The sequence below is a fragment of the Sceloporus undulatus genome, chromosome 8, assembly GCF_019175285.1.
Source record: "Sceloporus undulatus isolate JIND9_A2432 ecotype Alabama chromosome 8, SceUnd_v1.1, whole genome shotgun sequence".
NCBI classification, from domain to species: domain Eukaryota; kingdom Metazoa; phylum Chordata; class Lepidosauria; order Squamata; family Phrynosomatidae; genus Sceloporus; species Sceloporus undulatus.
In genome coordinates, this window is record NC_056529.1 from 2,630,138 (window position 1) to 2,650,663 (window position 20,526).

The 20,526-nt window shown below is 41.8% G+C and overlaps 1 protein-coding gene across 1 annotated transcript in view; it reads left to right on the plus strand.

The window, feature by feature from the left end:
• Positions 1-723: 723 nt before the first annotated feature.
• Positions 724-20,526, plus strand: part of PEPD (peptidase D) — a 76,988-nt gene continuing 57,185 nt past the window's right edge. The window contains exons 1-5 of the mRNA XM_042437574.1: positions 724-810; positions 5,702-5,885; positions 7,064-7,191; positions 16,988-17,051; positions 20,086-20,133. Of these exons, the coding sequence (XP_042293508.1) occupies positions 794-810; positions 5,702-5,885; positions 7,064-7,191; positions 16,988-17,051; positions 20,086-20,133 (441 nt within the window). The 5' untranslated portion in view covers positions 724-793. The remainder of the gene's footprint in view (positions 811-5,701; positions 5,886-7,063; positions 7,192-16,987; positions 17,052-20,085; positions 20,134-20,526) is intronic.

Sequence of the window (20,526 nt, forward strand, 5' to 3'; positions counted from 1 at the left end):
CAAAATTCAATTAAAAAAAATATTAATAAAGATTTCTACTTGGTTTTTCCCCCCCTGATGCTTTTTAATTTAAAATAAATGGTATAAAAAACAACAACAAACAAACAGATGTTGGGTAAATTTCCAATGTATGGCAACCCTATCATAGGGTTTTCTTGGCAAGGTTTCTTCAAAGGGGGTTTGCCATTGTTATCCTCTGAGGCTGAAAGAGTGTGACTTCTTGTCCAAGGTCTTCCAATGCGTTTGTATGGCCAAGGCGGGTTTCGAACCCTGGTCTCTATAGAGTCATAGTCCAACATTCAAACCACTGCACCATGCTGGCTGTCAGTAAATACACAAAGACACACAGAGCACATTACAATGCAAAAACAGACAACACAAAATGTGCATTTGGGGATTTGTAGTTTGGTGGTGGTGCGGTCAAACTACAGCTCACTGACAGGAAAGGCTAAAGGAGAGCTCAAGAAACAATAGGAAAAAAATCCCAGGATTCCATAGCATTTTTGAGCCAAAGAAGTTAAAGCGGTATCAAACTGGGTTATACCTGCAGTGCAGACGCAGCTTTGCAAAGGGACAGTGAAAGAAAAGAACTTGACCCCGCCCCCTTCAGCAGGGGGAGGGGGAGAAGATCGGCCTGGTCACGCCCATATGGAACCACGCCCCTCCCTTCTCAAGCCGCCGGAGAAGCCGTGTTGCCACGCCACGCCCACATGTAGCCACACCCCCTTTCCTACTTAAGTGGCCGGCGCCGACCGCGGAGGTCACATGACTATTGGGACGCAGAGGAGGCAAGATGGCTGCACCTGCAGGGTAAGGAGTAGCACTGGAGCTCTTCTCAGGGGACTGAGGGAGGCTGGAGCGGGGAAAGCGGAGGCAGGGAGCCCCGGGGCCGGCTTCGCAGCCCTCCTCACAGTCTCCCTGTCCAGGTTTTAGGGAGAAGAGGCCTCTTTTCCCCTCCCTTTTGCCTCCTTTTTCCCTCTTGACAGGCCATTCACACGTTGACCTGTGTATTGGGGTTCACAGTTGGGTTTCACTCACTTCCTTTGAGGCAAGGGTTCCTCTAGAGACCAGGCTTTTGGGTTCCCAGCTCAGCCATAATAACCAACATAATAATAACGGGTGAGACCCTTGGGCAATAAGTCACACTCTCTAAGCCTCAGGGGAAGGCCATGGCAAAACAGTCTCCTCTGAACAAAATACAGTATTGCCACGACAACAAGAACAACCCCAGGATAGGCTTGCCTTTCTCCAAACTCTGTCCTTCCAGGTGGTTTAGATTTCAACTCCCAGAATCCCCACACCAAGGTGGCTGGGGCTTCTGGGAGTTGTAGTCCAAAGTACTTGGAGGACCAGAGTTTGGAAACCTCTGCCTTAGAATTTCCATCAGTTGGGAATGACTTGAAAGCATCCAATGACAACACATCTCAAACTTTTTCCTCCAAGAGTTTTGGACTTCATTTCCCAGAATTCCAGACTCTTGGTCAAGTGGGGCTTCTGGGAGTCCAAGTCTCAAACACTGAGAGGACCAAAGTTTGGGAATCACTGCCGTAAAGAGTCAGAACTTGAAAAAGTCGCATGGAGGGGACTCCACATTCCAGAATCCCCCAACCAGCTTGGACATCATTGGATTCTGGGAGTTGTAGTCCCCAATCTCTGAGGCTGTGTGACTCCCCAAGGCCACTCAGTGGGTTTGTATGGTTGCGCAGGGATTCAAACCCTGGACTCCAGAGTCATAGTCCAACATTAAAATCACTACATTGGCTCTTTCTCTGTCTGCCTTACCAAGTGTTATGGGCCTCATTCACACTGCATGATAAACTGGTTTCAAAGGGGTTAAAGGGCCCTTGTTGTGGTTTGACTCCATTTTGAGTCAATCCTATTGATGAAGTGTGAACATCTCTTTGGCTCAGTCATGGCCTTGGCCAAGCTGGACTCTTGCGGCCTCAAAGAAAGGCAATGATAAACTTTGGTGAATGGATCTTTTGCAGGGGGAGATACCTTATTGCAGGGTTGCCATATTTGTACACTGCGTGTGGCGTATGGGTTGGAGCGTTGAGACTAACATTCTGGGAGTCCATGGTTCGAATCCCAGTGGAAATTCACTGAGTAACTCAGCAGCCTCAGGGGAAGGCAGTGCCAAACCCCTCTGAAGAAATTTGGCCAAGGAAAGCCTATCATGAGGTTGTCAAAAGTCAGAGTGGCCTTTGTTTACCAACAGAAGTAAAGCAGATGTTAAAAGGTTTCGAAAAAGGGGCATACTTTGATTATTCCATTTGTATCCCTTGCTTCTCGTCTAACATGGGATGCAGACTGTTTACTATACAGATCAGAGCAAACTTAATAATAGATACGGACGTTTCCAAAAACAATGACGTTAAATACTGTATATACTTGACTATAAGTCGAGGGCTTCTGGATTTTGATATGACCCATGGATAAGTCGAGGGTAAAATATAAGTACATGCAATGAAGGATGTAAAGGACAAAGTAAACGAAAACAATGCCAAAGAACTTACAAAATTCCAGCAGACATAACTATTTGTGCTCATGCTAAAGTCTGGATGGATGAGAGAGTAGAAGAGGGCCAGTGCTTCCAGGGCAGACTAAACTCTGGTCTTTCACCATATATATATATATATATATATGCATTAAAATGCAGTACTTGCATTGACCTGTGGATAAGTCAACTCAGTTTTTTGGGGGGTCAATTTTTGGACCTAAATTTCTAGACTTAAACACAAGTATATACAGTAACTTGTTTTAATATTGTAATTAATTCTATTTTAGTGTAATGATTTTGTATGCTTACAATTGTACTGGTTTTTTTTTTAAATGTTGTGAGCTACCCTGAGTCCCAGTTTTGGGGAAAGAGTGTGATATAAATAAATTAATAACAACAACAGTAGCTTTTTAATTATAATATTACAGTTACAGCAAGATTTGGGTCACTAGTTGCATTGCTGCTGCAAAAAGAGATAGAGACTAGTCTTGAGGGCCGGATGTTGCCCTTGAAGCCACACTTCAAAGGTTGGCTATGTCCCTTTACTTAAAGGCAGTATATTGGTTCATGACATGATCTAGGGTCTTTTTTGTGTTGGTCTCATGCTTCTGGGTTATGCTCCTCCAAATAAGTATACCATGTTTAAAAAACCCTATAAAATTCACTGCATTGCCATAAGGTGACTTTAAGTCACATAGAGAGAGACACACACACACACATATTGCAAGGCAGAAAAGGTTTATGGTGCCCTTTGGCTTGGTGCTGCAGTTGCTGGGCAGAGATGTTGTTTGTTGCGGTTGCAAATGGGTTGCTGACCAGGGGCTTTATAGTAGTTGTCTTGGTATATTGAAGAAGTCTGACCTTTTGGCTTTGTAGAATTTGTCCCCAAGTGCTATAGATTAATAGCTTCTTTATGCCACGTCAGCCGCATGAAATGTGCGTTTTGGACTTCTGATGCCGAAGTGGCTCCGCAGCTTGCTCTTTGTTAGCCATAAAGCAAAGGTTATTTTTGTAGCCTTGCAGGTTTTCCAAGAAAGTCATATAATAATTAATACATGAGGGAGCATTGCGTGGCCCGGGTTAATGTGGGTTGGTATCTGCTTCCCTCTCCCTGATCTGTCTTAGCAACAGCATAGTAGCTGGAAGAGTAACGTTGTTGTCTTCCAGGGCAGTTTACTTTGGACTTGATCTGCTTCATTTACTGAAACAACCCTTTTCTGCAAGCCGTCCCAAAACAAGCAAGATTTGACAACGTGGGTGGTTCGTCGGCTGAACATAAAGATGAATGGACACATCTCCATGTACTTCCTCCCATCTGTATTTCAGTAACACTGTCGTTCCCAAACTTGGGTCCTCCAGATGTTTTGGACTTGAGCTCTCAGAACTCCTAACTGTTGACTAAGTTGGCTGGGGCTTCTGGGAGTTGAAGTCCAAAACACTAGAGAACCAAAGTTTGGGAATCGCTAGGAACAGATAGTTTCCAGTTAGCATCCCATTGAAGATCCATATACAGATACATTTTGAGTCTCCCCTGTCCAAAATGCTTGGGACTAGAAACAACTTGTATTTCAGATTTTTTTTTGGATCTTGGAATATTTGCGCACACACATATACATACATACATACAATCTTGGAGATGGAGTCTAAACATAAAATTCATACATGTTTCATCTACATCTTATACGCATAGCCTGAAGGTAATTTTATGCACAATGTTGTTAACAGTTTTGTGCATGAAACAAAGTTTGAGTATACTGAACCATCAGAAAGCGAAGGTAACACTGTCTCAGCCACCTATGAAAAAAGTTTGGGTATTTAGAGGATTTTGTAATTCCAGATAAGGGAGACTCAACTTGTAGTAACTTGATTCTCCGGGATGCCACACATTTCTGTACATATTTTTTCTAATGTACATCTGAATATATTTCCCTTTAAGCTATGCAACTTTTATGTATTTCCCCTGTCAACTAAAGTATATTTATAAGCATTTTCCAAAGGTGTACACTTTTAGTTGTGTGCATTCCTTTCTTTCTAATTTGAGGAATGGGGAGAGAAAGAGATCAGTCTTGTGCTTGCAGTTTACTCCTTGGAAGAGGGAACCCAGGCTACATGCATACTTTCATTACCAGTTTTACACACCACTAATTGGATGCATTAGTCAAACATCTTGGCTAATGGACTTCCCTTTCCCTGTCTTACGTGGGAGTGGAAAAAGCACGGTAATTGGGAGTATGTGTGTTGAATTTGTTCTCTGACCCATCCTTAACCCTCATTGAGTTAGATTTTTAAAAACTCCTTGCAAGGATTTCTGTAATGGGTGATATTTTCTGATGCTAGTCAGGGTTGGCAGTGTATTGCGGGATTTAAAATCTGATCCTAGGAGGGATTTTGGGCACAGAATCAAGGCTTTCATTCTACAGGATCCAAACACCCAGAGCCAGAAAGGACATACAGTCACAAAATGGAAGGGCCCTCGAGAGCCATCTAATCCAATTCCATACAATGCAGAAATATACAGCTAGAATACTCTTAAAAGATGGCCATCAAAGCTCTGTTTAGAAACCTTCAGTGAAGGAGTGTCGCCCAACCTTTGAGACAGTGTGCTCCAATGTCAGGCAATATGAGATAGGAGGTTTGCTTAGGGTAGTTTTCAATCCTCCTTATTGACCAAAGGTTTATAAGTAATACAGATGTAATAGGTTTGGTGGGTAAATCCTTATCCAGCCATTTAATATTTTGTTTGTTTAAACCATTGGAAGGGATCATGTGGTGCTCCAGGAGTTGTGGACTGCGAGTCCTAACAGACCTAACTTTCTTAGCAAATGGTGAGGAATGCTGGGAGTTGCAGTCCACAAACATCTGGAAGGTCTCATGATTCCTGCCTCTTTTTAAAAAACAAACCCTATAGATGGCAAAAGGGCGAAAGTGAGTGCCATTTATAAAACTTCGTGCATCATAAAATGGCTGCTTTGTGTGCTGAGTGAATTCTGCACCCAAAATCAAGGGCAAACTCTCTGCCTGGGGGAGGGTGAGGCTGTGGATGGAAGTGATCACCCCAGTTTTCTGGAACCTTCCTTGTTGTCACAGCTGGGAAAAGCAGTCCAAAGTAAGAAAACGTGGACATTTGTGTATCAAACCTTGATTGGGGTGCAAACCCTCTTTCGAATACAAATGCTGATTAATTTATTCCTCTCTTCCTAGGCCATCCTTCTGGCTGGGAAATGAAACTCTGAGGGTCCCGGCGGCCCTGTTTGCCTTAAACCGAACTCGCCTCTGTGACCGCCTGAGAGCCCACAAGGACATGCCAAAGAAATCTATTGTCCTCTTGCAAGGTGGAGAGCAAACTAACCGATACTGCACCGATACAGGCATTATCTTCCGCCAGGTGAGCTTTGGCACGCACAGACCTCAGCCTTATCTTTTTCTGAAATGAAGGCTCTGCTCTTTGTCTTTCTTAGGAGCATTCTAGATTGCTTGCTTTGATGAGACCCTTTATTTTATTTTGTTTGCATTAGTATCTGGCTGCTTTCCACCAGCTCTGTGAATTGGGAAACACTTTTTCAGACTGGGTACACCTCTGCATTTTGTAAGGAATTGCATCACACCATCAAATAGCAAATGCAGAATTATCAGATCATAAAAATAAGTCTGTCTCGAGCGTGTGAGTTTTGCCCTTGCAGCTTGTGTGTAACTTATTGAAGCTAAATGTTGTTTTTAGAGTACATTTGGGATTTAGTTCTGAAACAGAGGGCATTTCTCTCTCTCATCTTATGGACCTCCAGTATGACACTTGTGCTGTTAAGATAGCGTTATTGTAGACTAATTGTGTCTCTCAGTCAGCCTTTGGAGATTCCAGCAAACTGGAGAAACAGTGTCTCTAGTTAACACAATAGTTGCGTTTTGAGCACTACAAGCAAACATGACTTTCCTCCTGAACTCTGTAGTCTAGAGGGGCTTTCTCTAGGTACCTCAATTATTGGGGAAAAGATAAAGGAAACAAAGTCCCATGTGCTGTTCATGGTCCAAAAACTTTACTGTCTTGAACAGCCCAATGCGTTTCAGCCTTGTCACAAATTGGCCTTCTTCAGGGGCTATTATAAAATGAATAAAAATAAATGTATTGTAGTAACTATAATAACTATACAACTCTTTTCCTGCTTTCTTCCATTTACCAGGCATTATCACCTCTCATGATATGTCCAAAGTATGATAGTTCAATCATTTTAGTTTCTACGGAGAGTTCAGGTTTTATTTTCTATAAGACCCCTTGGTTTGTCTTTTTGACAGTCCATTGTGTCCATAGCACTCTGCACTACATAGCACTACAACTCCCATGTTGCTTACTGAATGGGACTGATGAGAATTGTAAGCAAAAGCACCAGGAAGGCCAAGGTGTACCTGCTCCTATGTGAAATCCTCTGGGCCACCTAGCGACATGTTAGCACTGCTCTCGATTCAGTTTTGTGCCTTTTCAAATGGCTCTCTTTTTATTTCCCTAAAAGAAGAATTTTGAAAGGGCAGAGGATCAGAACAGTGAACTGTTCTTTAATTCCTTGTTCCCAGGAATCCTACTTCCATTGGACTTTTGGAGTGACTGAGGCAGACTGCTACGGAGCCATTGAGGTTGACAGTGGAAACGCTATCTTGTTCATCCCGAGACTTCCCGAAAGCTATGCCGTTTGGATGGGAAAGTAAGCGATTTTGTTCTTTTCTGCTACTATAGACACTTTTTCTGTTCTTCTGTTTATGGCATATCCTTCCCTTTTTGGCCTGTCTTTCCTCTTTTTCATATCCTAACTCAAGGCAGATTACACTGTGAGTTAAAAAGTGAATACTGTTGAAAACTTGTAGCTTAAAGACTGATTAAGAAAAAAGTGAAGCGAGCAATCATTCAGTTTGAATTCTCTGCTTTGGCAGGTCAATTGGTGGATGGTGAGGACTGGCAGGTGGCTGTCCATCAGGTGTAGTTCTTTACAATCCTGTTCTCTCATGGTGTAGTTGGAAGTTGTTCCGTGCCTTCAAGTCATTTCCAACTTATGGTGACCGTAAGGCGAACCCATCCTGGGTTTTTCTTCGCTAGATTTGTTCAGAGAAGGTTTGCCATTGCCTTCCCCAGAGCTTGAGAGAGTGTGACTTGCCTAAGGTCACCCAATGGGTTCATGTCTGAGCTGGGAATCAAACCCTGGTCTCCAGAGTCATAGCCCAACACTCAAACCACTATGCTACGTAGCCAGCATTAATGTAAGGGACCTCCTCTGGCAAATCTGGCCATCTTCCTTTGCAGTGGAGTAAATTAACATTGAATACTTGACAGATTTGCAAAAACAGTGGTAATGATGACAAATGGTATACTTGCCAAAATTTTAAGCAGCAGGGTAAAACAATCAGAAGGACCATTGTCTTATATATATGTATTTTAGTAGCAATTAGGGTTGGAGGAAGAAAAGAATTGTGTGCAAATGTGAAGACATTAAATGGCAACTGAAAGAGCAGTTCTCCTGAATATTTTCATAACATAAACCATTAAGCAAACTCAAGCACTTCTGATTTTGTGGGTATGCTCAACTCAGTTGTCGTTTCGGATCTTTAAAATCTGCAACACAGAAAATAATAACAAATAGACCAGTTGGAGAGCATTAGGTGACGCACAACTGGGAGAGGTAGCATGTTTGTTAGAAGGAAAGTTTTCAGAATTGCAAATGGACTTGCTTAAATGGGAAATGTGGATAAAAGTAGTAAATTTCACTTGTGCATCCATGGAAAAAAACTTAAAAGGCTTCGGATGAGAATAAAGGTTGAGTCTCCCTTACACAGAATTCCAAAATCTGAAATACTCCAAAATGCAAAATTGGCCGATAGTGTCACTTTTGCTTTCTTAATTGTTCAGTGTACACAAACTTTGTTTCATGCACAAATTATTAAAAATATGTGTAAAATAACCTTCAAGCTATGTGTATACAAAATATACATGAATTTCATGTTTAGACTTGAGTCTCATTTCCAAGATATCGCACGACGTACACACAAATATCCCAAAATCTGGGGAGAAACCCCCTCAAATCCAAACCATTTCTGGTCCCAAGCATTTCAGATAAGGGAGACTCAACCTTGCCTGACAGGAGCTCTCATGAAAAGAATCTCAGGACTGTAGTTCTCCATAAACTGCCTATGAGTCAGAAGCAATAAAGTCTGATGTAATTTTGTTCTCTGTTAAAGTTGTCCTAAAATAGGAAACATCACCCCAAAATGTGTGAAAGTTGTTGTCATCTTGCTCTGAAGGGAGAAAACCTTTGATACTTAACTTTCTGTGTGGGAAGATGAAATGTGGTTGGCAAATTGAATTAGCCAACTCCAAATCATGGCCAGGTTTCTTCAGGGGAGGTTTGGCACCATTGTGTTCCTTTGAAGCTGAGAGAGTGTGACTTGGTGTGGATTTGAACCCTGGTCCTTGATGTCTTAGCTCCCTCTTCGTGTCTTTGGTCTTATTCATTCCCTTCCCTCCCTTCCACAATACCTTACATTTTCTATATTACCTCTGTAACAAAATTATCTTCAGCACTTTGGGAGCTTTGCATTTGTGTTGGTCGTCATTCATTCTCTCTGAATGGTAATTATATGCACACTGTGCCTAACAAGTTATACATTTTTTGGCCTCTGTGCTGCGTTTTCTTTCTCTCTCCACCCACCAAAAAAAAGAATTTGGAACCATTTCTAATTTAATATTTTTTTGGGTCTGTTTCTCAGATTGGGTTGCGGTGTCTAACAGAGGCGATTACTCTTCTTTTAATGCTAATTCCAGACCGTGGTTTCGGTTGCAGCCGTTCCCACATGGCAAAGTGTGTTGGAGAGACCATATGGCAGGGAAGGTTTTTTATCACAGCGTGGGCAGGATTATTGTCTTAAAACTATTTTGTTCTGCAAGGAGGAGGCACACCTGTGTTAGCAAAGCAGCACCGCTCTTTTGATTCCTGCTTTGCGCTTAAAAAGTCTTTTCCTCCCCCCAAACCAAAGCATAGCAGAAATCTCTCTGTGGCCAATATCCATTCTATTTGTTTGTGCTATACAATCTTGATTTTGCATATGGAGTTGTGTATTGAATTTGCTATACACCCTACAAGGGCCACCAGGCAGGTGGGTTTTGGACAGAGTGACCAGACATCTTTCTTTTCCAGGACACGTCCTACATTTCAACCTTCTGCCCAGGAAGAACATCCTCCGTTTTTAGCATCACCATGTTTAGCACCACGTTTGATGTTCCCTTCAAGAAATTTATTTATTTGGCGGACTATCCTCGCTGCAAAAAAGCATGGGTGGATCTTTCTAAAGGCCTTTTTTCCTAGGAGCAGCATACAAGACTCGCACCCAGAGCTTGAGGTGCAATTATTTCTAGAAGGGGGAATATGTTAGACAATGTGCTGCTTGAGGACACAATGCGATGACATGTTCTTACATGGCATTTTTCAAATGGTAGCTTCCATTTAATTCTGTTTTAATGTTAGATTTTGCTTTTTTGTTTTGTTTTCATTGTGCAATTTACTCGGGGCTCCTGCCAGTCTCCTTGAATACTGCTCTTGGAAGAAAAGCAGGCTGTGCAGCTAGTAGATCAATAAAGTAAACAAATAGTTTAGTGTCTCTTTGGTTTTGTCCGAAGGGTAGCTGTCACCCTGGTGGAAGTGGAAAGAAAAGCTTAGCCTGCACCTGGAAGGGATTGCAGGATCAGGACAGCTGCCTTCTCGGCTCCATCTCTAGAGATTAGGAGGCGTTTGCGTCCGCTTGCCCGATCTGAGGCTTAAGCTGGTGGACCTGCGTCTCCCTTGCTTGTAAGCTGCCATTTTGTTAATTAATGCTGCACCTGCCACTTACCTGGCTTTAATTATAACTGACAGAACGAGTCAGTCTATTGATTAAAGTTATTTTCTGAAGCAAAACATACTGTATAGCAGCTGGGCTCCCTGCCCCATATGGCAAAATAACTTAATTGCCTTGCAGGGGAAAAAAACTTTGGCCTCGAATGTCCTGGAAAGAGTGGAAGAGCCAACATCCTTTTTAAGAGAAAGGAATGGAGCTAAAGAAATATATCTGTCCTTCCTTTCCCCATCACTTTCTCTCCCGCAGATGCTTTTGCAACACCATGAGCTTAAGCTTTCATGCCAGGCATTGGACAAGCAAGAATTAGATCTTGAGGCATTGGACTTGAGCATTGCACTTCAGACAAGCCAGGAACAAATTCTTTCCCCTTTCTTTTGCTAGAGAATCTTCCCCCTCCTTATTACAGCCTTTTTAGTGTTTCAAAGCATGCTCCAGCCTCTTTTCTTCTCTGACCTTCATCCCTGCATCAACCTGGTCCTTCGTTTTACTGCAACAAGTGTAAGAAAGCTAATGGCTAGGATCCAATGTGACATAGTGGTTTGAGTGTTGGATTGTGATTCTGGAAACCATAGTTTGATTCCCAGTAGCCATGAAACCCATTGGGTGACTTTGGGCAAATCATACTCTCTCAGCCTCATGGAGAAGTCAATGGCAAACCCCTCTGAACAAATTTTGCCCAAGAAAACCCCATGACAGGGTTGCTTTAGGGTTGCCATAAGTCAAAAATGACTGGGAGGCAAACACCACCAACAACAAAAGCTAATCCAAGTGGATGTAATTTATGCTGTCAGTGTCAGGAAATACTGATGTACATGGAGACAAGAAAGCATGAGCATGCATGATTTGATAAGTAATAGGGGTAATGGCTTGCCTGTGGGGTCATTTGTGTTGAGAAACAGACTTGGAGGAAGGTTGGTTTGCAAAACCAGACATGAGAATCTTTGCAACTTGAAGGCACATGACACATTTTTTAAACTTCTGGATCCAATAGGTTTAAGCTGTGTTTGGTTTTCTTTGGGTCCTGGGCTGGAAGGAAAGTGAAAAGTAAATAAAATAAACTTGTTTCTGGATGCTTCAGTGAGAGGCAGTTCAAAAGCTAAAACAACTTTTTAGCTCTGGAGTCTGAAGGAATAGGGGCTTCAGAAGCAGACTTGGGGGCCACGTGCAGTCCCTGTGCCACAGTTCCCCCCTCCAACCATAGGGAAACATAGAGCAAAAGGAGGATTTGAATCCAGGTGATCCAGAGCCGGAATCTGTGCCCAGTCTCCCCACTGGGCCTGCAGATTTTTCGACATATTCTGTTTGTGAGTATCATTGGAATAGAGAGCTGCATCTGCCGCAGTATTTCCGGTTAGGGTGGCAGGGGAACCCATGACTGCCAAGAAATCTTCTTTTTTGCTATTCTTGGCTCTGTCTGCCACAACTTTCTGCAGTAACATAACATTTCATAATCAGATTTCCACTGAGTCTTGCCCTGAATTTTGCATTTCTTTCGTTTGGGGTGGTGATGGTGGTGGGGGAAAACACAGGTGTACCATCTGTGCCTATTTTTTCCTTTAAAGACAGGATGGTATAAGTACTGCAAACAATTCAGTTCTGCAACGGAGGCGCCCAGAGAGTGTTCCATCTTCCCAGCTTGAAGCCCAAATAGATGAGAAACCTACCGTTTTGCATCCAACGATATTGCCAATTAACATGCCCAGAGTGCTGCTGCTACCCATTTGTGTTGCTAAAAGTACATTTTGGTGTCTCAAGCTGGGCGTTGGCAGATGAGATTGCCCACCTCGCAGGGGTGTCTTTGCCTTCTCCAGCTCTCTTCCCCCCCCCCCCCCTCCCCACACTTCCCTGGAAAACTTTGCAAAAGCTGTCTCGCTGTGCGTGGAAGAAGACTTTTTAAATATTTGGCATTGCCGGAAACATCTGTCAGTGCCTACTGAAGTCTCTCTCTTCATCCTCCCCCCAAACTGTTGTTCTTCCTAGCTGGTTTTGACACCTTCTTGTTTAGTTAACACTTTGCCATCTGTGCATCTGATGTTACCGTAACAAGGAGCGAATGTGTTGGCGAGCAGCATGACAGCAGTTTAAATGTCCTTTTTCGCCTTGCTTCAATTTTTCATGCCTCGCTGATGGCGCCCTGCTTGGCTCAACTGGTTACCATCGCATTCCCTTAACCCTCTATGAACACATTTCCCCCCAGAAAACCCCATGATATATTTACCTTAAGGTCTACATAAGGCAGAAATGACTTGGAGACACACAACAACAAATGCATCCTCTTTATAGCAGATACTATTTTTTAAAACAAATTGTAAGTATGGGTGCTAGAATCCTTTTGTTGACTTCCACCGGTTTAACACTCCATTATTGCAGGACAAGGTATTTTTGAGAATGGTGTGTTGCACTCGAAAGGTGAGAAAAGCCATCTCTTTTATTAAAGTTGCCCTGAGATGACTTCATCCAGCAACTGGCTGGTTTAAACCAAATGATAAAAAAGTCCAACTTGTTTTTCTTCAACCATTTCCCCCCCTAAACCAAATAGTCTCAAATTTCCTTCCAGTTGTTCCAGTTCCTCTATTACTTGGGTTGCCTTTTTGGTTCTGCAATATTCTTCAAGACCAATGGCAAAATTAAAAAGGAGAAACAGCAATAATCAATGGTAAAAAAATTCAGATTGGCAGCAAAATCCCTTATGTCTGCATCCTTGGGCAAAGCAGTGTCAAAAGCTTTGCAGAAGTGTGTGTTTACTATCCATCCAAAAGTCAGCAGAGAAGGAACTTCTCTGTGTTTGTGTGTTGGGTTGCAAATGATGATACCGACCCTCGTATGGCAGTGATTGATCTCCAAAAGTCTGCTGCGTTGCACGGATTCAGAAATGAAGCGGACAAGCTAGTGAAAGATGATGCCCTCCGAGAAAGAAGCTGCTGCATAAATTGTGTCTAAGGAAGAGATCCATAAAAAATCTTTGACTGCTGGCAGCCCTGTGGCTCTTCTGTGTATATTTTGCAGGCAGAACAGTGTTGGGCTCCGCCTGAGCATGGCTGGATTTGGGCTGATCCATAACTTCAGAAAATGGCATATGCCAGAAGTTGCAAGGGCTGCTGCCACACTGCAGAATTAATGCAGCTTGACACTGCTTTTAACTGTCATGGCTCCATCCTGCAGAAATTTGGGAGCTGTAGCATGTTGTGGCACCAGAGGTCTCATACAGAGAAGGCTAAGTATTTCACAAAACTACAAATCTCAGGATTCCATAGCATTGAGCCATGGCAGCTAAAGTGGTGTCAAACTGCATTAATTCTGCATCAGTGTAGATGCAACCAAGGACTTGGGTTGACCAGGCTGATCCGTCTCATCTCTCAGTTCTCCATCAAGTGCTGCTTTTTGGATGCCTTTTTTGGGAAGCCAGAGAGTGTTCACCAGTGGCTTCCACGTCAGTGGGATGGTGGATACACTCCAGGTTTTACTTGAGAATTTAAAGCCATTATCCAAGGTGAATCAATTTTGTGGGACAGAGTTAAGCACCTTGGGTAGCACCATTAATGCTTTTGTAGAGAGCTGGCCTGGAGTAGAACTACTGCCCACTGACATGATGATCAGCCATCACAAAGAAGTCTGTATTGGGCATAAACTGTCCTGACTGACGGTCTGCTCTCGCTGGATGAGCTGAAGTCCACAAAAGTTTAGGCCAAATTGTCAGTCTGTAAGGGTCCCACAAAACTTTTTGCCACTTGAATGAGGGCAGAACCATTTGATGGGGCCATTCTGCTGCAGCAGTACGATGAAATAACAATGGACACCTTTCAGTCTTTCATAGACTTTCTGATGGATGTCATGCGTTCCATTGTAGTGATAATAGATATCCTGTAGCTAGCGTCCTCCTGCTGAAATTCAAGAGGATGGGATCGGTGAAAAAATGGACAAGATACAGTAAGTGGCACCCTTTTTAATCTTCACACACTGTGTGATGTCTTCAGTCCTCCTCCTTGATGTTTTAATGCCACCTTTGTGTGGTTGCTGAGTCCAAATGTTCTCTTTGCTCATTGTATTTAAGATGTGTTGGGTGTGTGACAACGACTTTTTTCCTTTATGTCTCTTTTTTGCAAAGACAAATTAAGATTGTGAGTGACTGCTGTAAATTGGATTTATGGCATATTAATTAGAACGTGTAGGTGGCCAAAACTGTCTGGAAAGACTTTCTTATTGGTTTGTACAACAAAGCCTTGGTTTAGTTGATGTGTTTCTCTTGATCAAGAGTTTGCACCTCACTCTCATTCCTCTCATCCATGGGTGAAATCCAGATCCGAGTCCCTTGTAGAATGGACCGTCTAAATAGCTGAACTTACAGAAGCATTGACTTAACAAAGGTTTCATTGGCTTGATGGGCCCACTCTAGTTGGACCTCCGCTATTTTCAATGGGTCACGCCCCATTCAAGCCTATAGGGCTTGAATATAGGTGAGTCTGTTTTTTTGGAGGCTCTGGAATGGATCTCTCCAAAAACGGAGGGTCCACTGTAGTTCATTACCTTGCAAATACAATCTAATAATCCAAAACCCAAAACTTGATTCATCGGTGGCTGAGATAATGACACTTTTGGTTTCTGATGGTTTAGTCCAGTGGTCCCCAAACTCTGCTCATTGAGGGATTTTGGACTTTTGGGGCCATTCTGGTTTTCTTCTGAAGTTGGGGGGATTGGTAGCTATAAAGCTGGCTGCAGTTTCCCCATTCCTGCATTAAATAACTTAAGTAATTTTATTTTGTTCTTTTCCACCCATGAATTGAACAGCTGGACTCTTCCCCATCTCCCATGAAGGGATGACTTGTTACCTGGATGAACCACTCTGTATATTCCTTGAGCAAGTCTTCTTTGCCATTCTGTATGATGGGTGTAATTGAGGATATTGGCACCATAAAGGAAAGAGTGTGCATAATCTTGTTTTGGGTTTCATTTTCATTTTAACATTTTCTGTAATCGTGCTTGCGTTAAGCAGCTTTTATAGCTGTCATCTTGATGGGTTGTTCCACTCATACTTAGCTGACAGGATGACATTTAAATGACTTTCTTTATAATTACCGTTTTCCTTTTAAAAAAACAAACCCAACTGCTCTTCAACTACTTATCCTTGGCCTTTTTGGGGAGGAGGGAAATGGCTCTCCTAAATGTCAGAAATGAAACTTGAGAATTTTATTTAAGATAAGACTGAGCACTTAGGATGAAGACGTCTGAAAACAGATTGCTACCTAATGGATCACCTTTCTGCCGCTCTGTACAATGATATTAAATACTTTGGGGAAAGTGGTTTTTAAAAAAGCATTACTTCACACGTGGGTTAATGAATGGCCATGGTTCTTTGCCATGAGATGTGATGATCATAGAATCACAAGGGATCCCAAAAGCCATATAGTCCCAGTCTTGGGTGAATCTTGACTAAATTCTCTCTGCAATATTAACTCGCACAGAAAAGCATAATTTGGGACTGAGACTTTCTGTGGTCGTATGAATAAAATCACGATCATCTACTTTTGCTTACATTTGAGTTTCTTCTTTTTTTCTTTGCATCAAGATGTTAAACTGTGATTTCAGAGCGGTGATTTGCAATCTTGCAGAGCTTTTCCAGAACAGCCTTTAGTACACATTTACTGCTTTACAATTATTTACAGTCGGTAGAGCATACTGCTTATTTTATATTTTAAAATGACTTTATAGCTGAGATTTAAGAGATGCCAGATGAGATGTGGGGAAGTGTTTGGTTTTTTAAAATACATACATATACATATATATACATGAATGCTTAAGTAAGCAGAAAACGGGAAGTTAGAAACTCATTTCTGGGTCTCTAGATGCATTGTAATGATATAATATTCATTTATATTCTGTGACAAAAACATCACAACTTTGTGGCACCAAATGCCATTGACCCAAATCAGGTGTGGGAATCACACAATGTTGCTGAGCTACAATGCCCAGCCCTTTGCCCATGATTACTAGCGCTGCTGGGACTTGTAGTCCAACAATATCTGGAAGGTTTCATGATTTAGCCATCAACGTTTGGTGTTGACAGAAACTTTTATGGACGAGAGTCTCCTTCATCAGAAGCATGAATTGTTATCCTGAGCTGTAGGAAGATAGATTTGTTGTTAGTTGCCTTCAAGTCAACTTTGAATTATGGCAACCCAATGAATGAGAGGCCACCAAGTCACACTGTCCTCAACAGCCCAGCTCAGGTCTTGCGAATTCAGGACAGTAGCAATGGCTTCCTTGGTTGAGTTGATCCATCTGGAATATTACCTTCCTTTTTTCCTACTGCCTTCTGTCTTTCCAAGCATTATCTTTTCTAATCCCTCTCCCCAAAAAATTCTGTCTGTTCCAAAATGCAACTTTCCCTTAGTCTCCACATTTCTAGTTTTGCAAAGGGACGACACAGAGATTGTTCACACCTAGAACTCTTCTGTATGTCTAACATTTTAAGCTACTACAATGCTATAAATCAGAGGAACGACTGAATTAAAATGTAATCTTTTTTTCTAAGGTGTGACATTTGTGTACAAAGAAGAAGAAGGCATTGAGCCATTTTCTTAATGGCAAAATTGCTAAAGATGTGTGTTTTTAAATTTAAAGGATCCATCCTCCGGAACATTTCAAGCAGAAGTACGCTGTGAATGAAGTTCGCTATACTGATGAGGTGAGTTCTCTACTTTTGCTTTAAACGTCTTGAAAGTGACCTATAAAACCCTGTAAAGCTTCAATCTAGGATATCTAAAGGACTGTTTCTCACTATACAGTTCTGTTCAGGATCTAAGAACTTTTGGGGGGCATCTACAAAGCTTTGGAACTCGTACCCTAAAAAAACCAAGATGGCTTCTTCTTTGCCATCCTTCCATTGGCAATCGAAAACTTTTCTTCACCCATCCCTAAAATAAATGTGATGCATGGTGTTTAACATACTGTAATAGTTTTTTCTCTTCCAGGCCCAAACTCCGACACTCAATTCCAAACAGGGGTATTAATTATATATATTAAAGGCTCAGAAGTGGATGTTCATTGTGATTTTGGAGACGAGTGTACCTGTGGAAATTGTGTTGCCTTAATCTATTCAGTTCTTTCCACTGTGGTTGTGAAGGAGGCACGCACCGCTTGACATATCTGGATTGGAATCACAGTTTCTTGTTATCGGCCTTTGCGTGTCGGCTACAGAAGTGCTAGTTAAGGGTTTCTTATCTCCAAAAGTGGATGACAAGCGATTCCAAGGCAGAAATCCATGCTTGGGTGCTTAGTATTGCATGTATTGACAGATTGTCAAGGATGCTGTCAACAAAGGCAAAGCGTAGTTGGTTTTGATGCTTAAAAGTGTTCTGCTCGGCGAGGGGAGCAGGGAATGAAAGAAAGGTGAACTAGCTTTGTGCTTTGGAAACACGTCACAGAATGTTGCCATAGTTGGAAAATACATCTTGTATAGTTCCAGTATGGTGTAGTGGTTTTAACGTTTGACTATGACTCTGGAGACCAGGGTTTGGCTCAGCCATGGAAAACCACTGGGTGATGTTGGGTGCACACTCTCAGCATCAGAGGAAGGCAATGGCAAACCTCCTCTGCACAAATCTTGCCAAGAAAAACCCATTATAGGTTCTCCTTAGGGTTGCCATAAGGCAGAAACGACTTGAAGACGCAACAACAACAACAACAACAACAGTAGTCTGGTACCTGTGGTTTTGTCCATTGCTACAGCCCAAGCTGTCTCCCAACAAAGAAATAGAAATAATAAAAATTCTCATACCTGGGATCAAGTGTTGATAGAAATGGAGACTATACCCAGGAAAATCAGAAGAAGAATAAGAATGGAAAGGACAGCTTTGTAGTTTTGTGAGATATTTAGCCTTTCCTGTTAGAGAGTTTTGGTGCCACAGCAAGCTATAAATCCCAGGATTCCATACGATGGAGCCATAACAGTTAAAGTGGTGTCAAACTGCATTATTTCTGTAGTGTGGCAGCAGCCTTTACCATAATCTTCCTGAAGTCTTTCAATTGTGTATTCTTTTTAAAACAGGCTTTTAAGGCCTGCTTGTTAAGACAGGCTTTTCATATTAAATCTGTCTAATTGATTTCTTTTGCTGTCCTAACAGGATGCTGTTCATTTTCTTCTCCTTAGTGCTTTCTCTCTCTCCTTGGGTTGCTGCACTAAATTGTGTGGTTATTGATCCCTATGTTCAGAATTTTGTATCAGCGGCTGACCTGTTTCCAGATTAGGAGAAACTTAGTCAATTATTTTTCTGAGTTTTAGCTGGTTGATTGATTAATATTGTATCTGGATGAAAAACGGATCTGAAGGGGTTTTGTTTTGTTTAACTCATTTTATTGCAGTAAGCCTCTTCTCTGAGGCATCCCCTCAAAAGAGAAGAAGGAAGGTGCTATATCTGTCTTCCATTAGAAATAATCATTTCAAAAACCAACCCGCCTGACTTTGTAGTTAGTCAAATGTTCTGAAACCAGTAATAAGAGAACAAAAGCTGATGTACTTTGAACAGGAACATGAATCTTAAGCAGAGGCATTCAGGCACATGGGATTATAATTTCAAAAGGGAATCAGTCGTGACCTCTCTGTTTTCGAAAAAGGGATTTAGCTTCCGTGGTTGATTGCTGTAAGACGAGTGGAAGAAGGTTTGAAGTGGCAAGGAGAAGGAGAAGGCAAGCAGGTTAACTCCTGAAAAAGAGAAAAGTTAAATCAAAGTTGCTCACTGGCGCATGCGGATGTGCTTCCGGTCTGCTGGTATGCTTCCACTAAATAGAGATTTATGCAGAATTCAATGTGAGGACATTGAAAGCCCCAAACAGCTTGGGACCTCAATATTTAAAGGATTGCCTCTTCCTATCTGCAGTTGGCCCTCCACATTTGCGGCTTTGGCTTTTGCAGATTTGATTATTTGCAGCTTTGATTGATATGTTCTCTCTAGGAATCCTTAGGTCTTCCAGCACAACTCTGCCAGAAGTTGACCATAGAGTTGTGTTGGAGAACCTACAAGTTTCCTAGAGAAAACACTTCTCTAGGCATTTGTAGGTCCTCCAGCGTGATTCTGTGATCAACCTCTGGCAGGTGTTAACCATAGAGTTGCACTGGAGGACCTGGAGATTCCTAGAGAAGTGTTGTCTTAGGTAAAAAGAATAGTGGGTTCTTTTATTTGTGGTATTTCCACATTCACAGGGGGTCTCATCGGAAACGTGGAGGGCCAGTTGTATACACACACACACAGAGCCAGCCCTCTGTATTTATCTACGGATTCAACTATCCACGGTTTGAAAGTATCTTAAATTTTGCCAAAAAGGAGTGCTTGATTTTGTCATTTTATATAAAGGACACCATTTTACTAGCCCATTGTAAATAATGGGACTTGAGTATCTATGGATATTGGTATCCACAGTGGGTCCTGGAACCAAACCTCAGCAGATACCAAGGATCCATTGTGTTTGTGTGTATGAATTCAAATATAGTACTTACAGTGACCTGTGGATAAATCAACTCAAGTTTGTTGAGTCAATTTTTTGGCTAAAATGTCTAGACGTTTCTGTGAGTATATACAATAGATAAAGATGATGATGGTGAAAGTGATGGTAATAAATGGTTACTGAAGTGAAATTGGACACTTAGAGAATTTTCATGTCTCTTCTTGTAGCAAATGGTAATAGTTAATGATAACTACAATTACCTTCTTTTCTATTCTTAGATCTCCAGTGTTTTGGCTTCAAAGGGCCCTTCTGTTCTTCTTACTCTCGTAAGTGCCTTGTTGTTTACCTGATAACCTCCTTTGATCCATCCAGGACATTACTAAATGCCGTATCTTTCTTTTTATAATGATCAACAGTATGGGGGACAGCATTGGTATCTATGACTGATGTTTATTTACAGTATTTTTTATTCACATATTCAAATGCATACATATCTCCACAATAACCACAATCAATTCAAATGTATTTCTTCATATTGCTAAAACATTTATGCTAGGTTCTTCCCACTAACTCTCCCATTACACTCGTTTCTTAATTGTTCATATCTCCCCTCCTTCCTCCCCTCCTTCAGTCCCTTTCTTCTAATTTTCGTTCCTAAGCCTTCAAACCTCATCCTTTCTTCTCCTCCTTTTATCTATCACTTTCTCTCACCTTCATAC